The 18,786-nt window shown below is 32.8% G+C and overlaps 1 protein-coding gene across 1 annotated transcript; it reads left to right on the forward strand.

Moving 5' to 3' along the window:
- Window positions 1-2,100: 2,100 nt before the first annotated feature.
- Window positions 2,101-12,679, forward strand: LOC137721200 (LOB domain-containing protein 15-like). The gene is made up of 4 exons (XM_068460302.1): window positions 2,101-2,653; window positions 9,961-9,979; window positions 11,457-11,709; window positions 12,029-12,679. The coding sequence occupies exons 1-4, from the start codon at window positions 2,101-2,103 to the stop codon at window positions 12,434-12,436; spliced, it is 1,233 nt and encodes a 410-aa protein (XP_068316403.1). The 3' UTR covers window positions 12,437-12,679.
- Window positions 12,680-18,786: the final 6,107 nt, after the last annotated feature.

Raw genomic sequence — 18,786 nt, forward strand, 5'->3', positions numbered from 1 at the left:
TTTTTTGGCACAAAATCTGGTAGGGTTGTTGAACATTTTAATTAGGGCACATCAGCAGTAACTACACGCATTAGGAGGTTTGCTAGCTAAGTTCATTTCATGTACAATTTGATTGTACAAATTTGATGAATGTTTTTCCCAAGAAAGGAAATACTTGTTTATGTAATTGATTACACAGGATCAAAACATACACAAACAATATAAAGAGAGTGCACGTTTAGTTAACAGAAACGGAAGAAGGAATTAATCAGATAATTTAGAATTAGGTGAAGTAAAGAACGAGAATGATCAGATCAATTAGTTGACATGATTCCTGATATTTTAGGGTATTAATTTGATTACAAATTTCAATAAAAAAAAACTCATGTTTCTGATTTTATGTGTTAGTATAGTAAACAGATGAGAAAATTAACATGTGAAACAAGTCTCATACCGATATTTTAGTAAAAACAGAAAAAATAATTTCAATTCTTAGTCTCGGTAAGTAAACATGCTATAGAATAGTTTAAAATAACACAAGTTCATGAAAATCTATTTCTATTTCTCTAATCACATGATGTGTCACATGATGAAAAAGAAATCACATGAACTCATTAATTTCTTGTACGTATTTCTCATCATGAGCCAGCCAATGCAGTTTGATATGGATTAGACTGTCTATTGACCTGTATTATTAGCATCATTATAATTATCTTCCTTGTTTGTAGCCTACGGGCCTAAATCAGTGTGGACTTCTCTTTGTAGCTGGAGTTGTAGCTCTCCTTGTTTGGGCATGTCCTCTATCTTATGTTTGCTTTGTTGTGTAGGATTTTGTACTCTGTTTAGGTTTAAACTTTTCTACCACAAATTATATCTTCCTTTCATTAATGAAGCTTCATTTTTGGCTAAAAAAAAAAAATTATAAATCACATTTTCTGTGTGACATCCCAAAGAGAAATTGATCAAATTGTGCATAAGGCAAGTGGTCCCAAAGAAATATAAACCCTAAAAATTGCAACGATAAACATGTTTTTTGAACCAGCACAATCAGGCTTCCTCAGAGTTGTAGCTACCATCAAAAGAAGAACCACTCAGGCCGGGTCGTATACGATCTGCGACAAACTCTCATTTATGATACAGTGCTCATCGCCACCAGATCCCACACTTTCTCAACTGTTTTTCTTATGGCTATTATTTATGGTCCTGCTAAATCTCAGTCATTACATCAAATATTATTTTTCCCAAAAACTATTTATGATTTTGGTAGTTGCAATGCATCAATAATATTTTTTTTAAAATTTATTTAATTGAAGATGCCACGTAAATATTGACTTAATACTATAATTTGGTGATATTTTTTTGGTGAACAATTTTATGTTCGAATTTTGTAAATGACGAATTCGTAACTAATAATTTATTCCTCCGTCACATTAGCGTACATATCATTTGTATAAAAAAATGCCATGTATAAATAAATGAGTCTCAACTCCTTTTGCTGATTATGAACATATTATCACCTCTCCATTCTAACGGTTTGCTTGAGACTGTTTTTGAAAGGCTTGATGCATTTTTAGATCATAGAAGTATTTAGGCTTTTAATATGTTTTTTATTTTTGAGTTAAGCATTTATGAACATAAGTGTTGAATACAAATACACTTTGATCAAATGAAACTTGAAAAGCTTAAGTATGAAATTTTTATTTAAAAGAATATATAACTTTATTGGAGTGCGAATAGCGAACTCTTTTAAGTTTTAAAATAGTTTCAAAAATAGAAAAATATCTATAATCTCACAAATTCTTTTGAGAGATATAATCTCCCTAATTTTAAGCTCCTGAGATTTTCCTATATAAGAGACAAATTCCGCAAATCAGCATCAAATGTGGAGTATGGTTTTGTGTATATATTAAAATTTTATAAGCCCTACAATGTGTGGAACCTTAAATTAATACTAGACGACCCACATTCAACTGCAACCAGCACTCTACAAGATATTCTATTCAATTCAATATCATCAGCTACCTCGCTGCTTCTTCTTCGGATCTTGAAATTTCAGATCTGCTCTATCGCTAGCCAAGTAGCTAAGCCAAAGACTGTCAGAACCCAAAACCAGATTCAAAAATGGTGACTGAAAACAAGCACTTTTCCTCCAAGATTGTCACCAAGGAATCATCCGCGGCCAACGCTTCTTGCAGGGTTTACTATGGAGAAGCTGGTGCTATCCCATTCATGTGGGAGTCTCAGCCGGGTACACCGAAGCACAAGTTTTCGCACTCGTCTCTTCCTCCTCTCACACCCCCACCTTCCTATTCCACTACCCCACCCAGCAAAAAACATATCCAGCAAAACCCTAGCTCCAAAGCAAAGTTTTTGGGCACCATTTTCCCAAGGCTTAGGAAAATGGTCAAGGCACATAACATGTTATCGCCATCACCATCTCCATCGTTGTCATCGGCATCATCATTTTCGTCGGCATCATACTCATATTCATTATCATCATCATCATCAAATTCTTCATCAGGTTTGAGAACCAAAAAGGGTAGAAAAAATCGATGTTTTTCGGTTTCGAGGATGCCATTAGAGAATAATTACGAGGAAGATTATTATTATGATAATCATCATCGAAATTCTGGATCACCTACTTCAGCTTTATGCTCTGGTGGCAAACGCAAAGGTACGATTTCTACTAATTTTCATGGGATCCGAGGCTGCTATTCAGTGAGGAAAATAAAATTTGCATGTCTGTCCATTGTAAAACCATGAATCTGGCCGAGGTGCTGCTGCTTAATTAGAATTTTCTGTGGTCGTGTTAATTAAATCTTTTTTATTTTTGGGTTTTGCACTAGAATTTTAATTAATTCCAGAAGTGTAAGTGGGCATGCAGTGTGTGGACTACCAATGACAAGAACATGTGGAGGGTTCCATATTTGATGTCATATCTCATGATCAATATTCCAACATAATGCATTTGAAATTCAGTTTTCTATTTTATTGAATATTTACTTTTTACTGCCATTTCCTTTTCTTGTAAAGTTAAACTCTTTCATTGTGGATGTGAGATGAGGATGAATGTTGAAGTTATAAATCCCATTATTTTATGTGATAATTTATAATGAAATATTACACAACGTAGCTTAATTTGCAGTAATGTTTATTTTGGGTGCTTAAATTATTGGACTGCAATTAATACTGTAAACAAGATAGATTAAAGATATCACATATCACATTACTGACAAGAACCTACTGTTCTCGACCATAATTTGTGTATTTATCTAATTCTGCCATCGTCTTAATATTTGTCTACTTATCTTGTATCATTATCTCATGTATTTTGATTTATATTAATCTAAGAACATGAGATAATCTAATGACAGAAGATAAATAATTATTTATCTTGTAAATCATCTCTATTTTAGTAAGTTGTTTCAATCTCCTAGTCTAATAGGCTTCTGTACATGTTCATAAAAGTGAATACAACTAAGTAATATAATTAAGGCTTAAAGAACTCTTCAACTACTTTCACTTTTGTCAGCGCCCTTCTCTTATTTTAGAACAATTCCACCGTTACAAAGGTCCCATAGGGTAAGTCACTATTGAATAGCCTCCAATGAACAGTAACTACCTTAATGAACAGTAATTACCTTTTGCATCTCTACTCCTACACTGAATAGCCCTGGCAATAAGTAATAAAGTATTAGTATTTTTATTTTATAAAATAATACAAAATAATTTTATTTGTAGTTTCGGATATGATTTTTAATCGGTTTCGTTGTACCACGTGTCATTAAATAAGAAATTACAACCCAAAGTATTTGAGAAAATATAAAATTATGGTGTAAGTTAGAAGATAATGATAACATATTTATAGAAAAATTAAATCTTTTTTTTAATTTTTAATTTTTAATTAATTTTTTACTCTCTTTTTTAAATTAATTTTTATATCTTTTTATTAATATTTTATATTTTTATTAATTTTATATTGTGGTTGACGTCACCCTGACGTCAGCCTTGCGTCATATGGCCTTCAGGCTCTCGGGCTGGCAACTCATGCCAAGCTTTTCTCCCTTGGGCCCGCTCGGGCTTAATCGCCAGCACATACTGGACCAAGTTGCTCGAGCTTTCTAGCCTTGTTTGAGAGCCAGTCCATCGGGCTATTGCCCAAGGTGGAACTGCTATTAGAGTAGGTACAATTGTTGGTTCTTGTTGAAAATGAATCACATATTGATGAGAAGAGCGACTTTGCATTAGCTAATAAGATGTTGGGCTACTCTCCATATTGTCAATTGGTTTTATGGTGGAACCTCAACTTTCCTCATGGTATCAAAGCAGGTTGTCCCTCGTGTGAAGTCCAACGGCTACACGTGCTCTACGTCATCCGATTTGTGTTGTTCACATGTTAAGCTTGAAAATTCGCCACACGTGAGGGGATGTCAAATTTTAAGATTTATTGCTCTTTAGACCATTTATTTGAATTTTAACCTTTTTTTTTTTTTTTTTCCTTCTTCAAGATTTGTGTTGTTACCTGACCTTTTTAACGGAGCTTATTATGCGTGACTTTAAGTATTATAACATGTGTGGTATATATCTTATGATTTTGCTAATGCTAACCACTTATTTTGTTCTCAAGAGTATAAGTCAAAATCATTGATTTAAAATGTATCTCAAATAAAGTTTTTCATTAAAGGGTCACCCGTTAAATGAATAATTAAATTTAATCGAGTTAATCAATTGTTGTTGGTAAGCTTAAAAGTTCGAGTTTGGATAACTTGTTAAAATGTGATTTGTGGTTATTGGTTAACACGACACACGAAAAAAAACATGTTACCACGTCTAATTGAGAGTGATACAATTTTGTTTTCGCAAAGAAACGTATGATTATTGGATATATAGGCATGGTTGTAAAAGTCGGGAAATTAGTTGAAATAAGTATCTCAATAGCTAAATGATCAAAATCAAATCATGGATATATATTTATGACATTATCAATCATATTTACGACACATGGACAAAATTATGAAAAATTTATCATCTTAGCAATTGAAATTGTATTTTCGTCATTTCAACCAATATCTTAAACTAAACACCACTTGGAATCTGCCATTCACTTGATGAGAGATTGCCTACTTCTTGTGTTTGGATGGCTTCTCCACTTGGTCACCCTCCTAAAGGAAATCAGCAAATGTGTATCAATGAACGGGGCTCGTTCCTGGCCAACAACCTAAGTTGCTCCAATTTTGACATTTGCTTGATGATCTGGTGGGCAGTGTGAAATTCGAGAAACAACCAATTATGGAAAGGGAAGACGTGTATCCCTGTTAACACCGCCTTTTCACTGTCAAATGGGTCAAACCTCCGCGCGGAAGACTTAAGATAAACGTAGGTGGTGCCTGGGTTGAAAACATCAAGGTTGGAGGTATCAGAGCTATTATTAGAGATGGGAACGGAGAGTTTGTGGCTGCTGCTGCTGCTTCTGTGGAAAATGTTTTTTTTCTCCTTTGTTCGTGGAGGCTATCGCGGCTAGAGAAGGTTTAGTTTTGGCGGCTGAAAGGGGTTTACATGATTGTTGAGAGTAACTCGCTCCAGATTATTTATGCTTTGAAGGAGGCCTCCATCAACTTGTCCGACGTTGGTCCTATCGTGGAGGATGCCAAATCAATGATGTTTGCGAGCACTGGTGTCTATCCTTGTCATGTGCACGCCAAGTCAACACAATTGCTCATCGGCTCATTATTCATATCGTCTGAGAGAAAGGTTCGTCCAATTTGGGCCTTCTAATTTTAGGTTGGGCTTAAGATAATAATTCCTTTAAATTTGCCAAGAGCAGGGCAAAGTCTACCCATTAACGGTCCAGCCATATCCACAGAATAAATTTTTTTAATTAATAACTAGCATATGGGCACACACAAAGTGTATGAGAATATATTTTTTTTTAAAGGGGCTTTTCAATCTAAGTCCAAAAACATAGGTAGTTTTTTAACTAAGTCCAGTTATCCAATTACATATTTTTATACCAATTTTGCCCTTTTAGATAAAAATATTTAAATTCTTTAATTTTTGTATCATTTATTCAGTTTTTAATTTTGAATATTTAAATACTAACTAAAATATTATCTAGTAACCACCTAATGATGTTTACCTACAAAACCGATATAATTTAGTATCTACCTATTGTATAGGAAGAAAAATACTTTATACCAACAGAACATATGTAATCTATTGCAAAACAAAAATAAACTACCTATTGTATAGGAAGAAAAATGCTTTATACCTACAAAATAGATATAATCTACCAACAAAATAAAAATAAACTACCTATTGTATAGGAAGAAAAATGCTGAACCTTCATGGCAGAACATTAGAATAGAAATATGATATAATATACCTCCATTAAAGGAACAAATACTAAACAAAAAAAGGAACAAATACTAAGTTTCAGTTTACCCTTATGATACGCACAAAAATATAATAGAGCAAATATAAATGCATGATACTGTATTATTGCTTGCAATTGATACTATATTGCCAAACGAATATGTAAAAAAATTGTGAAAGCTATGTAAAAATTGAAATTGTCATGAAGGAATTTGGAGGGAGGAACACAAAATATCACCCATGAAAGATGAGAGAAGAAAGAGGATGATTGATTCCATGATCTAACAAAGGGAATTGTTTAGAAGAAGGAAAAAAAAGGAGGGATAAAACAGACTGGGGGTTGAGATTTTATTGCTATAACTAATCCTACAATTAAGGGATTAGTTAAACCACAAATAATCATATAATTAAGAAATTTTGAATATTTACTACAATTTATAAGTCTAAGGGATAAATATGGTACAAATTATAAATAAGCTTACGTGGAATATCAATTATTGGACCTATTTCAATGCAGTGGACTAATTATAGTAATGGCTCACAAAATTGGATCTATATCAAATTATCCCTTTTTTAAATAGAAGGAGAGAGGAAGAGAGTGATAGAGAATGTGGGAGTGTGAATTTTTTTAATTTTTATTTTAATTAGAGATATGTTAGGCTTAAATGTAGGTGAGGTTTTGAAAAAAAAAAAACAGTAAGTAAAATTTGGTTATGTGAAATTACATTTCTGCCCCATATTTCTTATTCATGTTTTGTTTTAATTAGAGGGTTAAAATGGTAATTTCATAGGGTTTTGGTTGACAATGAATGTTTTATTACTTAGTCGAGAAAATACTATACTACCTAATAAGGGGGCATTAATTAGACTTATATCTAATTTCTTCTTTTTAGAATAATAAAAAGAGAAATATATTAAGGATGTAGAGGACCTGGATGGAGAAGTCTCAGGTTTTTTATTATTGACCAGTGGAAGAGATCTCATGCTATCATAGATTGACAATTTAACTAGATAGCAACGTTTTACAACCAAAGTTCATGCACACAGCTTACTTATAGATTTCTTGATATGGTTAGTTGGCTACCATATACATATGTTGACTTAATTACTTAAAAATTTGAAACGAATGTTTGTTCGGTATAAAGAGTTGAAAGCAAAAACGAAAATGTGTGGTAGCTTAGCCAGGCTTCATATCAAATCAAATAGAACCGCATATAGAGAAATTTTTTGTGTGGACTCAGAACACCGTTACGTGGTGTTATCACTATACTTGTTATGATATGGTTGGACAACACACGTTATATTTCATTAAGTGAAATAGTAATATCACGCGAGAAGTTGTTCCAAGTAACTCACGTGTGTGACAACGGAGGCAAAAAAAAAAAAAACTAGAGTTACTCTTTATTTGGAGGACCTTCAAACCTATTGGCATAAGTAAAATGGCGGACAATTTTTTATTTTTTGATAAGACGATAGCATTAGTGGTTAAATGTTAAATTAGAGAGCTGACGGGGTTCAAACCCATGCCGAAATATAAGGGCACAACTCATTTTCAACACTATGATAAATGACCACTTGTAAAATTACGGATAATTAAGTTATGGGTTTTGGTGCAGAAAGATACGAGAGTGAAAGTGTGAGAAAGTAGGTTGGGGATGAGAGAACATCGGGGCGACTTGCGAGCCTTAAAATACGGGTCAAACAAGATTGTAAGATGGTGTCATTTTCTTACAATCTAAGCAATGCACATATATGAATTTCACAAATCATAATAAATTAAAATATTAATCCCCTCCAATTCCTTACTAATTCCTTTCTCTTCAAAATCTATTATTTCTCTTCCTTTCCCTCCCTTTCACCACCCACCTTTGACATAACACTCCTCAAATTCACAATTAAGAATTTGCCCCATCTACTACTGACCAAATATATATTAATAGTATTCCTCCATCCCCTAGTCTCAGTAATTAGGTCATTGGCGACTTGGCTTAAGTATGTGTCTAATCTTATCATTTGTTATTTAATTCAATGATTTTAATTAATTAGATTGCACTACTGCTGTAGTTACATGCAGCTTTCATAGATATAAGAATGAGAGTCAATCGAGAAACTTTTTGAAATTTTTTGCAAGATTTAACAGAGGGAATTTAATGGTCCACTACTAATGGGTCATGTACCGATATTGTTTTCAACTTAACCATATACCAACCCGATTGATGTTAGATTGTATCACAAAGACTTCAATTAATTAGATTTCACTACTGCTGTAGTTACATGCAGCTTTCATAGATATAAGAATGAGAGTCAATTGAGAAACTATTTGAAAATTTTTGCAAGATTTAACAGAGGGAATTTAATGGTCCACTACTAATGGGTCATGCACCGATATTGTTTTCAACTTAACCATATACCAACCCGATTGATTTTAGATTGTATCACAAAGACTTCAATGCAATTTGAAATAATACTGTGCTTGATACGAGTTATATTTTTATTTTGTCAAGTTTCTGATGTGAGATTTTTTTTTCACATTCTTCAACACAATTTTTCTAGTCAAGCATGAGTGTGCCATGTTATAATGGCACACACCTCGAAATTAAGCCATTGGGTTTCTTCGTAAGCTAATTATTAATCAAATGAAAGAAAGAAAGAAAATCTGATGGCCAGCGGCTAGCCAGATGAGTCATTGAACAACGTACACAATCATTGAAGCTGTTGACAGCACTAGTTAAAATATGGACAACGCAGCATTTGGAGAGTTCAAATAGACAACCATGATAGATTAATCACAATGCTTTCCTTGTATGAAAATGTAGGTAAGCTGTCCAGAAAATTAGCACATATAGATCCATTATCCATATATCTGTCGTTATATATAACCTATCTTGAAGGCTGCCTAGTCTTTTTCTGTAAACATCACTGATGTGTTGAGTATGTTTATAGAAGAGTAGTGAATTCCTTGAAGTAGGAGTTTAAGAGATGACTGAAAAGGGGAAGGAAAAAATATTTACAAGCAACTTTCGTGAATTAGTTCTTCGTCCCATCAATCAACCTCATTTGTCCCATTTTCCTTTGCATATGACTTCTAATGTCTATTCTTTTGATTTATCCCAAAATTTATTGTTATGTGTGTGCTTCTTTTGCTTGTAAATATGACTTACTAAATTAGACAAATATATGTATAATTGACTTTAATTAACCTACATGTAGTTGCTCGCTATATCAGAAGGGCAAACAAGGGAGTGTTTGAATTAATTTGCTGATGATCCATACGTATGGCTAGTTTTAAAGAAAGGGACAATCAATTTTTGACAGATTCAAGTTCTGACTAAATCATATGGGTTTATTGGTATTAGCCATCTTCAAGTACAAATTGTGGTTTTCATGCGGTGACCGATATAAAATTTCCTTTTCGGAGCAAGATCCCAGATACAGGCTTTTTCATCAAGGGTAGGTTCTTGATTTTGACAAGGAACTAACATGCCAATTACAACTTAATAAGGAGATATATCTCCTCGGTTATAAAATGTGAAAGAGAAGAAAATGTTTGGTACCGAGCATACTAATCTATAGTTCCAGATCATTAACATTGTTGTTATACATATTTAGAAAATGATGAAATAGACAGGTGAGAGATTATATTTTACTCAAAATTACTCAATTCAGGTGAGATTTTATTACAAAAAACTTTTGATGTAATCTAAATAATACCACTTGATATAAGTTATATTTTATTTTGTCAAGTTTATGATGTGAAAGAGAAAAATATTGGTAATCTGTAGTTTCTGATACATTAACATTGTTGTTATCCATATTGGAAAATAATGAAAAAGAGAAGTGAGAGATCTCTAATTTATTTCTAATAACAGCCTTTAGGAGGAAATTAAGTTTTCTTATCCTTTGTTGAGATTACGAATAGAAAGAAGAGATCTTGTATGTGCTTATAACATCTATTTAATTAGGTTTGCTTGTTCAAGTAGAATTGATTTATTTATTGTTTGAATTAGCTTTGATTCTTATAAATTCTTTGTGGGGAAGAACAACAAATTATGTGAGTGTGTTCAACTATACAATGTACAATATATACCATAGATTCGCATTCAATATCAACAAATAGCAGATGTACTCTCTAATTCTGAGCACTGAGCTACTTTTGCATTTTCATTACTAGTTTGTCTGAGCTTATTAATTAAAAAAACATTTGTATTCTAAGATAATTCGTGTTCAACTTTCAAATAAAAAACAAAGAGAAAAACTAGTTAGGTCTTGCCATTTTTTTTTGGTCAAAATAAGTTAGGTCTTTCTGAGATGAAGAAAGAACCAGATGCAGGCATGAAATCAAATGGTTGATCAAAAAGTCAAAACACATTAAGGAACCACACGTGAGCGAGAGAGAGAGAGAGAGAGAGCGAGCTAGCGGTCACAGAGTTGGCATTTATGCTTCTCTTCCCCCCCCCCCCCTCTCTCTCTCTCTCTCTCTCTCTCCCTCTCCCTCTCCATTGATGCTTTTGTCTCAGAGACCGAGAGTGCTCTGTTGATTTCTGGAGAACTATAATTTTCAAAATCCTCGTACATCAATCAAAGAAATTTTTACCATCACCAACAAACAAAAGTTTCTTAGCTTTCTGCTTCTCTTATAATTTCAGTCAGTAGTATGTAATCTAACACTCCAACTCCTTTTGTCTCCTAATTTGTTGTATAAACTATATTAACAGTGGACCACTTTTTTTATAGTGTACCTTGCCTTTGAAGTTCACTCATTATTAATTTGTAGCCCCCTATTTTATACTTCCTTCTTTCCTTCTATCCTTTTCTTTCTCCTTTAGCAACTCCACCTCCCTATCCTTACCCTGGGAGAGCATGCCTGGATGTCCAGAGAAAGGTAATAATTAATTTTCATGTAATTGCAACGTTTTCTATATCGGAACTGATTTTCACGCACATTTTTATCCCCTTTTTGTTTCTGACTTCTGAAAAGAAAAGAATTAAAAGAGAACCGAGGAACGGAAATAAATAGGAGTGCTGTGCGGAAATCACCTTCCTATCTATAGTTGTATTATATGTGTCATCACAATTTTGTTTATGCATTTATTTTCTGCTTCTAGGGAGAGATTTGACGAGGTAGGCAAGAAGTTTAAAAGAGAAACTGATGCTTCCCATTATCATATGGGAAGAAGACACATGTTGGGCCCTCCTGGAACCCTAAACACCATCACTCCTTGTGCTGCCTGTAAACTTCTCAGACGAAGGTGTGCACAGGAATGCCCCTTCTCTCCTTACTTCTCTCCCCACGAACCCCAGAAGTTTGCCTCGGTCCATAAGGTCTTTGGTGCCAGCAACGTCTCGAAGATGCTCATGGTAATTAAACTATAAATCCTAATTCTTTGTGTCATCATTATGCATTGATTATGTACATTCAATTTCGGAGAAAGCGTTTGATTCCGGTATCAATCTGCATCTTGTCCATATTTTGTTAACATTTGGTTTTATATAATAAATATTGACCGGTGTTGGTGTTTGGAGGGATGAAGGATAGCCTAATCCTTTCATTACCCTCACTGTAGATTAATTTCTATCCGGTAGCAGCCACTGGGATTTTATTATCTTGATTTTTAATTGCATTAATAATTAGTGATTTATTTTTTCTTGTGTGTGGTGCAATTAAACATTTAATCAGGAGGTGCCGGAGACTCAAAGAGCAGATGCAGCAAATAGTCTTGTTTATGAAGCAAATGTGAGGCTAAGAGATCCGGTGTATGGATGCATGGGTGTAATTTCAGCTGTGCAACAAGAAGTTCAATCTTTACAAGCTGAGCTAAACGCAGTAAGGGGCGAGATACTTAAATACAAATATAGGGAAGCAAATCTCCTTCCTTCTAATTCTCATCATCATATGGCTTTGTTCTCTACTTCCGGGGCTGTTTCCGTTGCTTCCTTGCCGCAGACCCCACAACCACTGCTGCCCCCGTCACCACCACCTCCTTTACCTCCTACTTCTTCCTCTTCTTCTATGTACACTAATCAACAAACCAGTGCCGCGGACTATAGCTCCCTTTCAAGTGAAAATGTTTCCTTCTTTGGTTAAATTTTAATTTTTAGACTGAAATTAAGACATCGATCCCATTTAATTTTCTTATTATGATGATTCTTCAAGTGGAATAAAATGACGATACAGAGAGATGTTTTATAATTGATATACGGTTTCTTGGGAGGTTTTTAGTTTCTTAGGTACTGTCTTAATCCATTTTAGGTCCTTATTTTGTCGCCAGATATTGTTGGTTGTTGTGTTCCTTTCCTCATGCTAAATTTAATTTCCACCACTTGTTCTTCTTCCTAGTTATTCAACGAAACTAAGGCATGTCCAAATTAAAACTCGTGCTCTCGCCACCAAAACCAAACCTGTTAATTTGTTCAATTGTTGCACATTATTCATGATGTTATATGTTGAACATGCAGTATTACCTCTGCCATGTAACATGTTTTTGAATTATTTGATCCTTATATATGTTATTTACAAATTGAGTAATATCAAGATTTTTATGAAACCCTACTATAAGATATGTAGAATATGCTTGATAACATGTTGTATATCTCATTCTGTCTATCTTTATAATCGTATAATTAGTAATAAGCATATACACTGTGGATAGCTACGAATCTCTCCTCTAAATGCACGGAAGCAATGTCAGAAAACCCAACAAAACGAATATACTGGCAATCAAATTAGTAATTGAACCAAGACAAACTTGAGGCTGAAGGTTCTCTGACGTTAGGTTTGGTTGGGATTTGGGTTTAATCATGGTGTTATTTCGCGTGCGGGATCTAGTACATGTCTATGGACTATATAGACACTTGCACATGTTAATCCATGCCAATCAAGGATCCTGAATTATTGTTGATTTGAAGAAATTAATATTGAAGAGGAGGGAGGGCATGGACGGAGCCAATGAAGGCTATCTGGGGGCATATGGCCCTATTCAAGTGATTCGTTTGTTAAGTTGTAGACTACAATTATATAATACACATGCGTTATCTTTGAAGAAAATATATGTATCTAATATCCAACATACTTTCATACTGCATATACTCTATATTAAATATTATATGAGCAAAAATGCTCTTGTTCTGTCATTCAAACTGAAAAACCTCTCCCGCGTAATCATGTATTAAGATTTTTCTTATCACTTTGTTACTTATTACTACTGCACTGAAATTTTAGTAACATTGGAATTGTGATGCATCATCATTTGAAATCATCCCTATTATCATATTAGGTATAAGCCATACTATAATAAGATTTTCTTAGTTGATTTTCGGATTGCCCCCACTAGAAGAAATTTCTAGCTCCGACAATCAAAGGCTTGTGAATTGAGATCCTTAGCATTTTAGGGGTAAATTATAAACTTCTGCGCAACTTAGTATACGTACGTACGTAGTTTCTACCAATATTTGCGTTATTTAATATTTACTGCCCTTATATTGTAATGGGTACTGGAATACTGGAAACAGTAAGCTTCACTGTTCTTCCTTATTGTTGGATAACTTGTGTACTATTCTACTGATCACAAATTTGTTACAACGTAATAGAGTTTGCAGAGCAATTGGGAAGCAGATCATAAATATTTCATCACACAATTCTGGATAAATCATGGCTTCTATTTGCTGAGTAAGATTTTAAGGCTTGTTGAGAGTGAATCCCACGTCGGAAGAATGGTAGAAATGGCAGCATAGCTTGATAGTAAAATAATAGACGGTTCTTATGTTATTAACTTCAACTATGTATATATTTTTTATTATAAAAAACTTAATAATGATTTCTTGAAGTGATGAATTGTCTTGATTAGGGCTAAATTTTTTAACTTATTGCACCTGCGTTCAAACCACCAATCCTTTGTAGGATAGATTGATATATATATATATATATATATATATATATATCTTATAACAATAAAATTATGATTTCTCTTTATCCGGTGGTTCTTAATTAGTGAGGTCAAGAAATAATAGGATATCCTGCTCAAGAACTAAGGATTGTTTTATTGCATGATGATAGAATTGAAGGTTATATTTGAAATCTCATTGCTCCATCAAATGATAATTAAAATTGATTTTTGAAATCCCATATGACGGTAATTTTTTTTTTTTTTTTGTCAAACCATATGACGCTACTTCAAACCCTCAAGATTATTTTGAATCTTTATCAAAATTAAAAGAATTGAAAATGTGTCATGAACTTTTCCGTTAGATTAATTAGTTCATGCAGTTTTATTGGTGTTAGAACATTTCTAATTAATTAGCGAAATTTCATAGATTTCTACATTCTAAAAATTCATATTACAGTATCTGGAATAATATCTGAAATAATTTGAGGAATAGATGAGGATTTCTACATTCTAAAAATTCATATTACATTATATACTTTTCTGCAACAATGCTAAATTAATGCATCAAGCTTGAACACAAGGTGGTCTTTATTATTGTTTGGGTGATGGTGGTGGTGGTTTATATTTGGATCTGTTGTTTGGTGCTAGGTGAAAGGCCAGTTTAGTAAACTTAAATTATCAGTATAATTAGATAATGCATACATATACATTGCTATTTAGTGAAGTTACAGCATTTTGTGAAGTAGATGTATGTATTTGCAATTGTTGGATGGTCAATGGTCTTGCCAGCTATATTAGTTTCTCAAAGCAGTTTTGTTTCCTTGGCGTGTGGGATTTCAACCCAAGTGGGAAGTAGGCAAAGAGGAACCTGATGAATCACACAAGCAAGATAACCAAATGGAGAAAATTAAGTGACAAAATTTTCTAATTAATCAACACACACACACACACACACACACGTACGTACGTATACTGAATTTGGCCTCCCTCGATCAAGATTCTAGAAACAATTAGATGTGATGGAATTTGGTCTTATGTCATGGTTGCTTACAATAGTGGCACCTTCTTTTGTTTTCGTACAACTCCCTTTGATTCTCTCTATTGAAAATTGTTGAAAAAAAACTGTCATATCCTCTTCCGTTTTTCCCAAAAGATCATCTATGCCCTACTTTACGGTGCAACTGTACACTACTACAAAAAAACACTTTGCGCGACCAAATAAGATTTGTTGCACAAAGTAAGATTTCGTCGTGCAAAGCTCGTGAAGATAGGGTTTGCATGACGAAATATTTCTTCGTCGCGCAAAGTTTTTAATATTTGGTAGTGCAAGATTCTGCGTGACAAAAGTTTTTTGTTTTTATTTTTTATTTAATTAAATTGACTTTTTGTTTTATTATTTCTATTATTTAATTTAATTATAGTAATTGTTTGCGCGACGAAATATTTGCTAGCACAAATTTTTTTTGAATTTTTACTTTTTTAATTTAATTTAATTGTATGGCTTTATTTTTTTAATTACTTAAATTTAAATTGACATATTCAAAATAAAATTACATTGAAAAATAGTGATCAAATTATCCATAATATACATTTTATTTTAAAATATACATATAAATTAACAAATTACAATAATAAAATCCTAATAAAAGTCTATTGTGGTGGTGGGGGATATGGTCCGATAGCGTCATAATCCTCTAGTCCTCAACTTTTACCGTCAAAGTCCCAACGATTTCCTACAAAAATAACAAAAAAAAGGTCAAATAACCAAAAAAAAAAACATAAAATAATACCAAAAAATGGGCATAACCTCCCCTAAAATTGGCATACCCCAAACTCCACCCCTCACCCTATACCCGACCCCAAACCCCACCCAAACCCAAAATTAACTCCAAAAACACATATTAATGAAAAATAAATTAAAATTTAGAGAGAAAATACCTTTTGGAAAGATTAAGAGTGAATGAGAGATAGGGAGAGAGGAGTAAGAGACAGATAGGGAGAGAGGAGCGAGTGTCAGAAGAGATAGTGAGAGAGTGAGAAAGATAGGAGAGATTGAGTGTGAAAGAGGGGGTTGGATTTGGGGAGAGGGAAAGATAGGAGAGGTAAGAGAACTAGAGAGATACATTGAGAAAATTGTGGAGTTATTTTAGTTTTAAAAACTGTATCACTTTGCGCGATGAAGGATATGATTTTGTGCGACGAAAGATTGGTCGAGCAAAGTCTTAAAAAAATTCCCGCGCCCCATATTTGGTGCCCACCCAAATTTTTAGGGTTTTGTGCGACGAAACATAGGTCGTGCAAAGTTTTGCATGACGAAAGATTGGCCGCTCAAAGTTTTAAACATTAAATTTTCCACATATCATTTTCGGCACCCGCCCAAATTTAACGATTTTGAACGATGAAATATTGGTTCATTGCAAAATTTATTTAATAAATTTTATTAGACAATTTAAAAAAAAAAAATAGGATTTATGCGATGAAATATTAGTATTCGTTGTGCAAAGTTTTTAAAAATAATAAAAAATAAAATAAATAGGATCTAGATGACGAAATGTTGATTTGTCGTGCAAAGAAAATAATAAAAAATAATACAGGTTAACAATATAAAATATAAAATAAAATAAAAATTAAATAAATATGGTGTAGGCGACGAAATATTAATATTCGTCGCGCAAAGTTTGAAAAAAAAAAAAAAACTATGAAATTAATTTATTTTACAATTTAAAATATAAACTTAAATATAAAAGAAAATAAATCGGGTTTAGGCGACGAAATATTTGGATTTTGTCGTGCAAAGTTTAAATTTTTTTTTTTTAAATTTTTTAATTTTTTTTAAACATATTGTGCGACAAAGTCTAAAATTTCGTCTTTCGTCGCACAAGGGGTTTTTTTTACTAGTGGTAAGAATCTTTAAAAATAACAAAGAAAATGATGTTTGACCGATTTCAATAGTAAGCTTTTTCTATTTTGCAAAAACAATATGTTTGATTACAATAGAACCTAAGTCCAATAATGAGTGTTTTTTCTATGAGAGTAGTGACCACTATTTGTATAGACAAGCAATCCATATGACTCTTCTATTAGAATTCACATAGAACACAAAAATAGTCTCCTTATCAAATTACAAGTGGTAGAAACCAATTTACATACTAAATCCAATTCCATGTAAATTAGGACAAAGCAATCCTATTTTCATAAGACTTTTATGTACCAATTTGAATTAATTGGCTATCACAATAATCTTTTGCTTATATTCTTACATTCCCTCACTTGAGTATGAACCATGTTTCCAGCACAACTTTCAAATTATAACAGAAGTCATCACCAAGTCTTTTCATCAAAAGAGTTTATCATCACAAATAATCTGCCAATGCATTTTAAAGTATAGAACCAAAGAACCAGGGCTGAAAACATAATGCAGAACAGATTCTAAGATTACTGATATCTAATTTGCATAATCAACATTTTAATCAAACTGACAAAGCAAATTCAAAATAATTTGCCACTTATCAAGCCAAACTTAACAACAATAATTTTAAGCTTCATTTTAACAACAAACTTGGTTAACCTTCAAATTACATCAACATAATGAGTAATAAAGTAGTAATTCAACCAATTGGTTAACCTTCAAGTTATATCAACATAATGAGTAATAAAGTAGTAATTCAACCAATTGCTTGATCAAACCACAACTTGATTCATAAGCATCAAGATGAATTATAACTTCACAATATTAAGTCTCAGTTAATAACAATTCTATTAACCAATAGTTATTCCAACACTATGAACAACTTATCAATAATTCAACCAATTACTTGAATAAAACTAAAAATTGTGGCTCCAAACATTCAAATGAATGAATTATCATATCAAAATTAATAGCCAGCCTAAAAACTCCTAGACTTATGGGTTTGAGGCTTCAAGTTGGTGAGTTTGCTTGAATGTGGTGAGCGGGAGGCTGAAATGTCTTTGTGACTCTTCCCGACCCTCGAAAGGGGTGGACAACCATGTCTTGTCATCTGTTGTCGTCCTTTAAAAAAAAAAAAAAAAGATAAAAAAACTCTTAGACTTATGCTACAATATTCGAATAATAATCTATTTTTGAAACCAAGGGGCGTTATCAATTATTTTATATATTGTTTAGAAGTTCACATTCACTAAAGGTTTAATAGGGTCTGTTTGTATCCCTTATATATGAGAGGCTTCTGATAATTTGTTTTGATCAGTCTCGAATCTATCAATATGCATGTGAATAGAGGATTCCCAAGGCCTAGTATCTATTTAGTGATGAATATATGCATGTATGCATGCATGCCTGCTTAATACTCACTTAATTAACACCTTGCAAATATTTTGAAGCATCATTAACTAATAATTGATCAATATATTTAATTTTCCGTATGCTGTAGGATAAATCCGACGACTCCATCCTACCATTTGGTTTAAACAAAGTATTTCAAACTTTTCACATAATATGATCACACATTTTATATTAAAAATTCAAAGGGGTAAAAAAAAAATTAAAGTCTTATTTCATAAACACATAATTAAG

Source organism: Pyrus communis, chromosome 16 (genome assembly GCF_963583255.1).
Source record: "Pyrus communis chromosome 16, drPyrComm1.1, whole genome shotgun sequence".
Lineage (NCBI taxonomy): Eukaryota > Viridiplantae > Streptophyta > Magnoliopsida > Rosales > Rosaceae > Pyrus > Pyrus communis.

Bases quoted from the DNA above. Each gene is read 5' to 3' on its own strand.
- LOC137721200 (XM_068460302.1), top strand. From the start codon at position 2,101: ATGGTGACTGAAAACAAGCACTTTTCCTCCAAGATTGTCACCAAGGAA. The intron at 11,710-12,028 runs GTAATTAAACTA...ACATTTAATCAG, and splicing joins ACGTCTCGAAGATGCTCATG to GAGGTGCCGGAGACTCAAAG.